Source organism: Etheostoma spectabile, chromosome 20, assembly GCF_008692095.1.
Source record: "Etheostoma spectabile isolate EspeVRDwgs_2016 chromosome 20, UIUC_Espe_1.0, whole genome shotgun sequence".
In the NCBI taxonomy this organism is placed as follows: Eukaryota; Metazoa; Chordata; class Actinopteri; order Perciformes; family Percidae; genus Etheostoma; species Etheostoma spectabile.
The window spans coordinates 3417501-3429525 of NC_045752.1; the positions used below are offsets into that span (position 1 = coordinate 3417501).

Sequence of the window (12025 nt, forward strand, 5' to 3'; positions counted from 1 at the left end):
GTGTGTGTGTGTGTGTGTGTGTGTGTGGGATACAGTAATCACTGCCCTGGTACAAGCTGATTGTGACACTGTTTGTCGTAGGTTGATGATATAGATTGTCTATTGTGAGTCTGTGTGTTTGTTAATGTGTGAATATAAGCTAAAAACAAGGAGAAAACCCGAATTGTTATTAATGCATCATACTGTATCTGCAACCTCAAGTTAGGTCAGCACAGAAGAGCCTGTCCTTAAGACACTCAAAGACACACACTGTACCGGCCCCCCACACACAACCCCCACACCACCACCACACACACACACAAAATTGTATCCAGCTTGTGGCTGACTGTGTGCTCCTCTGTCCATGTCAAGGTCACTGAGTCATATAGATATTACATGATACTTTGGAAACAATATGTGCTATCTCATTGTCCTCAGCTTATCTTCAAACACACGCAGATACAAAACAATCTGTCCTAGTCCCAACCAACCATTCTGTCACTTTTCAGTACTGTATGTGTACAGTACGGCATGTTTTTTCCTTGCACGGCTGTGTGTGCAGGTGTGTGCGATCACGTCGGTGTGTGTATTCCCTGAAATGTGATGCTGTTACAGGCACAGAGCCATCCATTCTACAGGAGGCCCGTAGGAGGGTAGTGGACAACCATGCTGTCCTGTACTACTTAAAAAGACTGGTAGTGTTATGATAATCTATGCTAAAACATTGCTATCTTAAGTTTTTATCTACCAATGCATCTTTATTGTTGGAAGTTTAAACAGAGGATGAGATTCTGTTCTAGGACATTATCATACACCGACAGTGTGAGCTACTCTGTGATATATTTACTGTTCCAGTAATTATATTTTTGATTAAATGTTTATTTTCCTTTTCTGTATTCGCTGTACATCAACATGGCTTGTCTATTTCTACTTCAACTGAAATGCCCCGATTCATTTCCCAGAATATCATTCAGCAAAACCCAGAGAACATCCGTTAACCTTTTTCCCTTCCTCTTTGTTTCTGTGTAGGAGGTGAGTTCATAAATCATAGCAATAATGTTAGAGCAACACAGCGTTTTTACAGCGTGGAGAGGGTGAGAGTTGAGTTCTCTGATCAAAACATATCTTCTGGGGGAGTTGTGTTCTAGTTTATTGAAGCTGTACTGCTGGTGGATGAGTAGGTTTTTTTTCCCCAAGAGGCCAAGCCTATGGATTCCATAGTTTGATTATAAGTCAGTGCTACATTGCAAAGACTCAATTGAACCCCCTGTTCTTTGGTTCTTCTGAGTGAAAGACACCAAAACTTCAAATTTAACATCATTATAAAGGCGCTGCATGAATCTCAATCGAATCATCGACAATAGAATTAATCCACAGGCTATGGCTTGACCAGTGCCAAGAAAGGTACAGTAGACCACATAGGTTTTGTTAAAAGGTCTGGCAAAGCCCAAACGTGGCACAACAAAGGTAAAGGTGTCCTGTGGAGTTTTTGCTTACTTTCAGTGTTACCAAGACATACTGTGTGTCCTTAAGGTCTAGCAAACGTGTTGAATGCATTTACTTTTTCTTTTCTTAAGAGTCTTAAAATGTTTAATAGCTAGTAATCTTCTTCACTGCCTTTGTTGCCACATGAGTGTGTTACCGCCACCTGTTGATTAGTAGTAGTGTAGCACAGTATGAAACCTATGGTTAGAACGTGTATTGCGTTGCATGCTCCAGAACCAACAAATCGGGACCCCCAAATGAAATGGGTGGCTATCCATAGATAGCATTAATAGTGGTCATAAACTCCCCAGGGAACCTTAATCTGCAGGTCCTTGGTGGGAGCTTGGTGGCATAGTGACTCCTGCAGAGCTATTTTGCAAACTATGACATTCCAAGCTTACCTTTAACACGCTAGCCAGCCTGGAACATGCCTGGGCTAGTCAGTAGCAATACCTCTCCCAGCTGAGCTAGGCTCAGGAAGCTATATCTCGGTCACGAATCAAACAGGGTTGTTTAAAAGTGGATGATGCAACACAATGGGCTAATGGTCAAGATGTTGGTCAATTGCAATAAGTATGTTCAAATTCACTAAAGTTAATGTGACCAACTTCCACCTTAAACGTTCGGATACAATCTAGCTTATCAGCCCAAAATGGACATGTAACCATTTTCTTTTAGGAGGCCCTTACACAGACACACTTGCAGTACATAGCCTAATTGTGCAACTCCTTCTTAAATGTGTAAATGTGACTGAACCTTGTGTAGTCAGAGAAGGAAACGTTAAAATAACAAAACGAGCAAGTCTCTTTTTGATATTTGCAATAAATAGCTTTCATTGTTGCATGGAAGCAATATTAACAACTCAGCAAAAAACAGTGTACCCAGGAGCAAAACAACCACACATATGGAAGAAATCATTACAAAATAACATAAAAAAACATCTACATTATACAACTTTGTGCCAAAATATACAGAAAAGAAAAAGGAATATCTAGTTTGCAAAATAAGCCAATCTCAACGGGTCCGACACACACAGACTGGACACTTGGCCACAGCGAACACCGAGCACAGGAAGAACATGGTACGCCTTCTCCGAGACAAAATAAACAAAAGGTAGCTGACTTTAAAAGCAATAGTGGCAATATTTGATAATGCTTTTACAGTACTTTACCCTTCACAGAATTGTATTAAAATAGTTTCTGCAGTAATCCTATATACTTTTAAACCTTCTACAGTTCTATTGACGTCTAGAGCAACCGTTTCAAAATCCTTCAAAAAGGAAAGGATTAAGGTTCATAAATGAGCATTATCATAATGACTACAGTTGTTAAAAATATATTTTAGCAGTTTCTCCCAGGACTCCGTGTGATTAAAGAAAAACCACAGAAAGTGAAACTCCACCCAGCTCTTTTGTGCATGCCTACCCAAGGAGGACCTTTGGATGGGAGACCGCTGTAGAAAAATACTTTTCTCCTTCAATGTTGTAGTTTTTCACTGCAGGACAAACTGATCTGCTGTAGTCAATGACGTATAGACTAATACTTTCAATCTTTTTAAATGAAATACTCTTCAACTAGGATTTTTTTTTTTTTAAATGATCATTGCGCTGTTCTGACATTAGTAGCTTATTAGCAGACCCCCAACAAAAAATGGTTAGCTCAGTTGTAAATGTGTTCACTTTGAAGAAACTACAGTCTTCTGTATGTGAAAAGGAAACGTACAGTGTGGACTTTGGCTTGTAGAGTTTGTGGTTGAGAGAAGGGAAATACAGGAAGTAGGCATACAGTAACTGGTTAATGGAGGATAAGTCATCCCCACACCTGTGTGTTTGCTACATGTTCTACTCCTTTTTCAAACGGAGCCTTGGTGCCCATACCTGGGTGAGGAGATCACTGTATGAGCTTAGAAATATAGGAGAGAGTAATCTTTTAGCTCATAGAAATCCTTTAACATAATATTGAGCTGTATAGGAAAGTTTTGCATCTGAATAGAAATGATATGAGTCTGCAATGAATACAATAGCTTTCAGTTCAATTCAGTGGTAAGAACCCTGAAAAGTAATGTTTTTAAAGCCGATTCGGTTGTAAAACACCCGTTAATCCTCTCAGAGCACAGAGGCCAACGTTCCCAGGTATGAGAACCAAGCCTGCGTTCGGTTTGGTTTTAGTGTTCTATTATGTCTCGTAGCGATCAGTCACCACATGCAGGTACAACATTTACAGTCAGGACCTCGTGCATGAGAGCATGCTACACATTCACCAGGTGGTCACATTGAGGCGCAGGCATAGAACACACACACGCACACGGACAGAGCCGGTAATAGAGTAAGTTGACTGTACAGTCTAGTGTCAGAGGCATGGCAACCCCTGAATTCGCCGTCTGGTTTTTGGCTGAGATATGAATGCAAAACGTCTGTCTTCTTTTGGCTGAGTCAGGAGGTGATCTGGGTCGGGAGGGTATTTTGGCTGCATGTGTGCGAGATATGGTGTGTAAATGTGTTGTGCTGTTTTTTTCCAACCCTGTAACCAGAAAGAACGTTGATTATTGGACAATTCTGCAAAAACCTCTAATTATGTTCATGAATTTTCAAAGAGCCATTAATTCGACACCCATGCATAGCAACTAACATGGTTAATATCAAATTATGGTTTTGGTTATCATTCTAACTTTTTGCCCCCTTGCTACCCTGAGCTTGGTGTTTCTTTGTGCCAAACATATTCTACATTCACAGAAAAATGCCTTCCTACATGCGATTTGACTGACTGAACTACAGTACAGTTAAGGTTTGGGAACTAAAACAAATTATTTAGTCTAGGAAAGATTGTTACAATTGATGGTTACAATTGAAAAACTAAAAAACACACGTTTCAGGACTTTAGCCAGGATTTTTAAAATACTTATTTCATAAGTCCAAATCCCCCACACGTCAACCCTTATTTCGTCTGAAAATGTTATACCAGCTCCAAAAAAAGAAAGTACTTTTTTCATACAATTTTCTAAAATTGATTATTTCTCTAGATGAAGATCCCAACATGAAATACTCAATTCATTATCTTTTTTGTTGGCCAATATATTGAAAATTTAAAAATACTGGAATCAGCTTGTAAAATATACACCATGTGCAATTTTGGATGGTAGAATATAAACTCATATGTCACTATAACACCCACAATTCCAGAAAAGACACATTAGTCATGACCCCAATGTTAGCTTGGGCCATGACTGGTCCTTGAATGGTACTTCACACCTCAGCACCCTCATGTTCCACTACACTACAGAAAGGCTCACTTCTTCCTGCATTAGCAGGCTGCAGAATTGTCCAATACGAGCGTAATTCTTCTGAGTAATGGGCTGTTTTTTGGGACGGGTATCACAATCATTTCACTGGATGACACCAAAGAGCCTATTACTACTTAAAAGATTTGTTTTTTTGGAGTGTGGATGGATGTGGGAGGAGCAGAGGTAGGGTGGGGGTTAGCGTGGCATCCTTAGATTTAGTGCATTAGACAAATAAGGCTTCCCTGAAAGGGACAGATGCAGCAACAGGGGGCAAGAGGAAAAGGTACTATACAAGGAGGACAATTAGGGCATACAGCAGCAGCTATTGTAGAAGTGCCCCCACCCTCATCATAATAACATAACAATATGCTATTTGGTGTGTGCCAAAATTCCTTACGGTACCACGAGGACATACATTCTTAATTATATAGAATCAAACCCCTAACCCTGGCAGCATCAGCTTACTTGTCCTACACACTACTCCAGCTCTACAGGACCATCATTTGATTTGATTGATTTTCACAACATCTCTTCGTGCTGCAGCAACAGTGTCAATAATATGTAAAGGGTGGGACTTAACACTAGCTACACAAAGAGGTAGGGGCATCACTAAGACTAGTTTGGACCGGGGTTGGAGCAGAACCACAGGGAGCAGAGTAAATGCTCCGGTGACAAATCAGAAGAGCGATAGCTGACACCCTGAGGTGAAACAGGAGCTGATGTATTGTCAGACCATGAACAGATTGCTGTTTTAAATCCTGACAGAAAACCAATCCCGGCTCTATCACTTACAGTAGAGTGGGAACTCCCTGCTGACAGGGCCGAGTGAATATCAAGAGTGGGCTAATGTGATAAATAGATCACGGAAGAGTTGTGATGGAAGAGTAAAGGAGTGTGTGGCGGAAGTAGAGGATGCAAAAATGCGGAAACGAAAGAAGAAAAGTTTAAGGGGATGGAGGGGAGAAGAAAGGGAGAGAGATGGAAGAGGAGGGATTGTATTTAAGTTCACTCAATGTACAAGTAAAAACTCATTTACAACGCAGTCCTTCTCAGTTGGTACTGTGTGGAAATAATTGGTGTAGGGAGGGGGATAGAAACCCACAGCCATCTTATAAATGCGTCATAAGGACCTTCCCCTCAACTTAGACAAAAACTGAAATACCCTCTTCTTCCCTAAGAGAAGAGATGTAATGTAAATCCATGTCTTGAATTGAATGAACTGAAAATGAATTCCTTCCCAGGTATGGTAAACAGCGAGAACGGCAACAATGGAGAGATAAGCACACAGAAACTATGACACGTATCATAATAAACCAAGCCGGTTGTCAATTAGGATTCAACCTGTTCTCTTTTTATGTCTGTTGCACCCTCTTTTCTCGCGCTTCTCTTTTTTGGTACGCAGATGAGCTGACAAGCACATGTTATATTGCACCATAATCTGCTCTGATTGATTTTAAGTGTCATGCTGGGGCAAAGAGTGGGAAGGACAAAACAATACTTACAAATACACAGTAAAACAACCCCAAGAACCAACACACACACACACACACACACGCACATACACACGCACACACATTGATGTAAAAGGTGGAGTTTGATTGCGCATACACCCTCATATACAGGCAAAATTAAAGTAGAAAACAGACACAATCAGAAATTCACATACACATACAGTAGATGAAGGCACTATAGCAAGCAAAGTCCAAGTACTATTTGTGACAGGAAACATCAACACCCTCTTCCCAATCCAGTCCTAAATCCCTTGGGCTAGATGTTAGGGGGCCGGGGGGAATGTTTAAAGACAAAGCAGTTTTTGATTTTTAAGCAATTTCTTTGTGTTTTTTTAAGAGCACATGTAGGAGTTTTCCTGTCTGTTGAAAAAGAAAATGAGCAGTAAAGTCAGACTTGTACATGGGAAATAGCTTGAGCTTGGCATGCTGTCATCTAACTTTCCTGTCTGTGTTGAAACGGGAAGTGAGGTGCTGATCCATCTGTCCTATACTCATCACCTTCTCCCCACCTACTGCATATCCCGTAAATTCTTAGAAATAGAGTTCACAGATTGCTCAATAAACAGGGTTTCATCGTTCACAGTGCAACGAACCCCATCATATTTTATCTCCTGCTACATCAGCACTTTTCTATCCTTTGTTTGGATGTGGAGTCCAGTAAGTGAATTACAAGTGACTGTGACAAGACACTTGACCCTAACGCCATCATTTGCTGTGCGAGCTGGGGAGCCAAGCCCGGCAGAGTAAGGTGAAGGAAAAGCCGTTCCACGGCCAAGAAACTGTCTGGCCCAAGGGTTAGACAGACACACACACACAGACACACACTCACACACAGACACACACCTGTTCCCCCTCCCTTTTCCCCAGGCAGCAGACAAGGCAGTACATTCAGGGTAACACAGAGTCAGTCCCTTCAGAAATCCATCGGATCCTCTTCTGCGAGGCCGTGATTGGCAATTTTACTGCCTCCACCTTTAGATGGTGCCCCGTCACTTTCGGGTTTCACCTCGGCGGGCGGGGTGAGCCCTGATCCCCCCTCCGGCGCACCCCAGGCGTCAGTAGTAGGCGGGTAGAAATCGTCGTCGAAGCCGCAGAAGCCTTCGTCCACGCCTTGATCGTAGCGCTGGTAGGTGGAGGCGTGCACCTCGTTCTCCCTGGCCGTGATCTCCAGCGTACTATGCCACATGCCATAGCCAAAGTAGATGAGCACACCTGTAGGGACACAGACAAATATGAGCATATATACACATACATACATAACCAGAGCTCACAGCGTTTTTTTAAGAGCTCAAAAACTAATTTAAAAGCACAGAGAAAGAGTAAACTCTCTATCAACTCAAATGCTGATTACAAAAAAGTTAATTAGATAGATAGATAGAGGAGACAAGTTTGATAAGACATGGGACCCGATACTGAATCACCTTAAAAATGTGAACCCATAGACGTTGGCTATTTTATGAAACCTCATTGGGCAAATTAGTATGTGATTTGTAGATGTCAAATTCATTTAACTTTATAACCTTAAGTTGTTTTTGTTTATGGTATTCATCCTAACTATGATCATGGAATATTGTTGTAATCCAAGACGTGCGGTGTTTTATATGTTCAGTATATTTAGTCCTCTTTGTTAGGTTTTTATTTTATTTTTTCCCTCTCTTCTCTTTCCTTATTCTTTTTCTTGTTAAAATCAATATTTCAACATATTTTCAAAAAAAAAAAAAAATCATCCCACTGTGAGTGAGTCAGGATAATACAGCAATCCTACTCACAGAGTAAATAAATGCACATATTCTGACCAGTGTTTGATTTAAAACAAAAACAAAAGCACTGCTGGTCACCAGTCTGCATTAATTCAGTTTTGCATAAGCAGTAAAAACTGCAAAGAAGTGACAAAAGGGTTTAACTACATGCTCAGGGCATTTACACACACACAAGTACACACAGAGAAATACAGATGGGTTGACAGATATCACTGAGGCAGGAAATAAAAGTGGAACGAGACTTCCTTGTTCTTCTATAAAAAAACAAAACAAAGCGAGTAAGTGAGGCACGAGCTGTGCCAATGAAAAATGAGTCATTTCAAGAGAACTGAAATGTATCACTCCATTATTTAACCATCAAAACATGGCGAGTTCCTATCTGTCAAGGAGGACAGTAATGACAAAAAAACCCTGTCTTAAAAAACCAGATAACCAGACACACGACGTGGGGTGGTGGCTTACCCACGATGCACCAGATTGAAAATCGTATCCAGGTGATGGCAGACAGTTTAAGCATGAGGTAGATGTTGACCAGCATGGCTGAAGCAGGTACAAAGGGCACACAGGGCGCCATATAGGGCAGCCGCTTAGGGTTCTCTGGCTGCTGGAGGATGATGATGACAAGCAGGGCGAGGAAGATGATGAAGGAGACCAATAGCAGCAAAGCCCACCAGTGACCTTCCCCAATACTGCTCGCACCTAGGGAGAGAAGAAAAAAAAAACTATCAATCTATGGTTACACTGCAGTAAATTCCTTTCTGAATTTGTTCTGGTGTTCTCACCAAAAATGATGAAGGAGCAGAAAGCGAAGATGGAAATGAAGAGGAGCAGCACACACACAGTGACAGTTTTCCCCGTGGCTGGAGTAGGCCTGTCCATCTTTCCCGGGAGGCCCAATCGGATCCTCAAGGTGTAGTAGCGCGGTCCAATGAGCTTCTTCAACCGCCGGGACATCCCGCCCTCTGACTCTTCTGCTTCGATGCCACTAGTCATATCCACTGTGCCATAGTTTGGGTGGCTGGCAGTGTAGGTGGTTTTATCTGGTTTGCCTATCAGCATCTCATTGTCACCCAGTGACGGCAGGTTTTTGGCTCCACAGGTGTTTGTGGCCAGACCCCCATACTCATCCGCTTCGCTGGTTGGTGAACAGGCCTCTTTCTCGCACTCGGCCAGAACGCCCTCCTTTCTCTTGTTGTTCTGCTCCTCGGAGAGGAAGTTCACAAAGCCGTGGATGTCGCCTTCGGGTTGGTAACGCAACAGGAGCACACAGAGGCTTACCTGCAGACCATGAGGGGGAATCATTTGAATCATTTAAATAACAAAAACTGTCAGAAAAAAAAAGTGCTTTTTTCAGGTAGTCACTTCTTCCAGGAACTCTTTTAAACTATTGGTACTGAAGCAAAAAATGTATGCATGTTAAGTTTTACAGAATCTGGTTTATTTTATTTGGTCTATTAGCTTTTCATTCATGCATCAACACCACAGGCTTATTGCTAAGACCCGCTGTCTGTGTTTACAGCTATTGTGTGTTTCTGTTGTTGGAGGGATTTATTTTTCCAAGCAAAAGAACAGGGGTAATCCAGACAGCTTGCGAGACTATCTGTCCAATCTGAGCTTTCTGTTGCACGACTGAAACAACCTTTAAACATGTTTCACCAAAACAAGTTCCGCTTAGCACCGCCCAAGACGATTGTGATTGTATTGTAGACATGCCAATAAACCAGAGCACGTTTTTCCATCCCGGAATGCCGTGTGAACTAGCCAGACCCCCTCTGCAGCACTATGGAAGAAGGTTGAGGAATGCGAGACTAGTATAGATGTGTCCACCATCATTATCCACTCACCAGGGTGTAGGCCAGCAGGGTTCCTATGGACATCATCTCTATGAGGTCTCTGAGGCTGACCAAGAGGGACAGGAGGGCAGCTAGAAAGCCCGACACCACACAGGCAACAGCGGGTGTCTCTGTGTAGGAAGACACATTGGCCAGGAACCTACAGTAAAACACACAGAAAAAAATGTGCTGATTGAGACCGCACACCTCCTTGAGATTGGCAGAAAAATAATTAACTAGATAAATAAGTGTTGTGGACTGACTTAAACAGCAGGCCGTCCCCAGCCATGGCGTAAATGACCCTGGGCATGGGGAACAGGGACCCCAGGAGGGAAACAGTGAGTCCCGCTATGGAGCCCACTGCCACGATATACTTTGCGAACATGCAGCCATGCATGGCAAACATCTCCATGAGAGGGGCGTCTGCGTCAATCTCATTATACGGCACCATCAGAGTCAGGATCACAGACACCTGGATAGAAGAGGGTTGAACACAAACAGAGAGTTAATAGAGTTCTGTTGCAATATATTTATAAAAGGTTATCATGTAATATTGCTTAAATACTGGACAGAGGAGCCTGTCAACAACTTCATACTGCCAGAAAGTCAGCTTTCAATTTCAAAGGGAGATTATTCCTAATATTTAATAATATTTATGATTTGTGTAGAATTTGGCACCCCCGGTGGTAACATATAAACACTGTTACAGGCCCCAATTCAGACCATTACCTAGTTTTCACCATAATTAAGAAAAGCTGATAAAGGTCATTATGATATGATTAAAAGCTCCAGTACAGCTATTAAACAGACCTTGTGTTGAGGCTTGTTTTTAATCAACCTCATGAGAATAATTTGACTGATCCAAGGTGCCACCTGCTCATCAGACAAACACACACATTTGCACTCCAATGGCACAGCATGGGGGTTCAGGGTCTTGACATGGAACTTCAGGGCCAAGGAACGTACTAGCAACCTTCCGATTGGTAGGCGACCGCTCTACCCCTGAGCCACAGCCTCCCCCAAGTGATGGGCCACATTGTCACAGCTTAGCTTTACACAGCTAGCGCATTCAGCACAACGCATCCCATGCAAAACATTCATTAGTCATGCTTCTCTCACACTGTGTGTGTGTGCGTGTGTGTACGTGTGTGCACGACTTTGACCCTCGCGTCTGACATGTGAAATCATGCAAGGCCATCTGTCACAGATACTGTGCTGTAACAGGGATTTGCACTGACAGATTGCAGAAAGAGAGAGGAATAATAAAAAAGACTACAGAGAGGAAGATATAGAGATCAGTTTCCTCTGAGTAGCCTGGTGCCCTTTGACCCTTCATCCAATCTGGGCGCAGGCTGGGCGACAAGACGTCAAAGGGGTCTATACTAATCTAGAGGGAATCCTGCAACAAATCCTGGTTTGACATATTTTTTTTCAAGAGAGCAAAGCTGATCCCAAACTGCATCCTACAGTGCCCATTTTTAGCTCGCTGTCAACAAATTTTCAGCTTGCACATTCACATGACTTCCCCTCCCTCCCCCCTTGTGCATGAGGGTTTCCCAGAAGCATCACCCTCACTGCCCCTTTATAGTGAATATATACTGACGCCCACTTAAGAGCATGGATGGGAGGAAATTCAATATGGAAAAACAGTCAGGTTGACTGAAAGGAGATTTTTTTTCCAGCTTTCCAAAGATTTCACTTTTACCCTACTAAATTTGACAATTGTGGATTAAGCCACGGTTCGTGCTGTAAAACCAGTGCCATCTAATGCTTAAGAATATTCTAAATCAGAAGCTAGAGGACCCTGATGGGAGCCAAACAGTTATTCCAAGATGTGAGAGTGAAATAGATCAAAGAAAGATGGAGATTAAGAGAAGCTTAGAAAATAGATTTTGTAACACTACAGTGGGTTATTTGGAGAAATATTCATGACTGGTAGACTGAGGAAGAGAGAGACGAGGTATTCAAAGAGAAGTAGTTGAGTTTTGAAGTTGATGCAATCTTTGGCCCCAAGCGATGTCGAAATATTCTTCTTCCTGATAGGCCGCTTTTACGCAGTACCCATAGCAACAACAATTCAGCACAAATGTGTCAAAGTCAGAAATTGGGTAGGCTGTGCGAGCTGAATAGATAAAGATCAGAGATGAGACACACACCCACACAGCTGGATTGCGGGGGG

General features: G+C 42.3%; 1 protein-coding gene across 3 annotated transcripts in view; it reads right to left on the reverse strand.

Annotated features, from left to right (window-relative positions):
• Window positions 1-2277: 2277 nt before the first annotated feature.
• The window catches only part of slc7a14a (solute carrier family 7 member 14a), a 27655-nt gene continuing 17907 nt past the window's right edge, over window positions 2278-12025 (reverse strand). For 2 of the 3 annotated variants that reach the window (XM_032500534.1, XM_032500535.1), the window contains 5 exons: window positions 10110-10318; window positions 9859-10006; window positions 8797-9292; window positions 8477-8713; window positions 7168-7466 (listed from right to left, as the gene is read on the reverse strand). In XM_032500534.1, coding sequence (XP_032356425.1) covers window positions 7168-7466; window positions 8477-8713; window positions 8797-9292; window positions 9859-10006; window positions 10110-10318 — 1389 coding nt within the window. Of the gene's footprint in view, window positions 7467-8476; window positions 8714-8796; window positions 9293-9858; window positions 10007-10109; window positions 10319-12025 lie in introns of all 3 variants that reach the window. The other variant, XM_032500533.1, reaches the window with a different exon arrangement.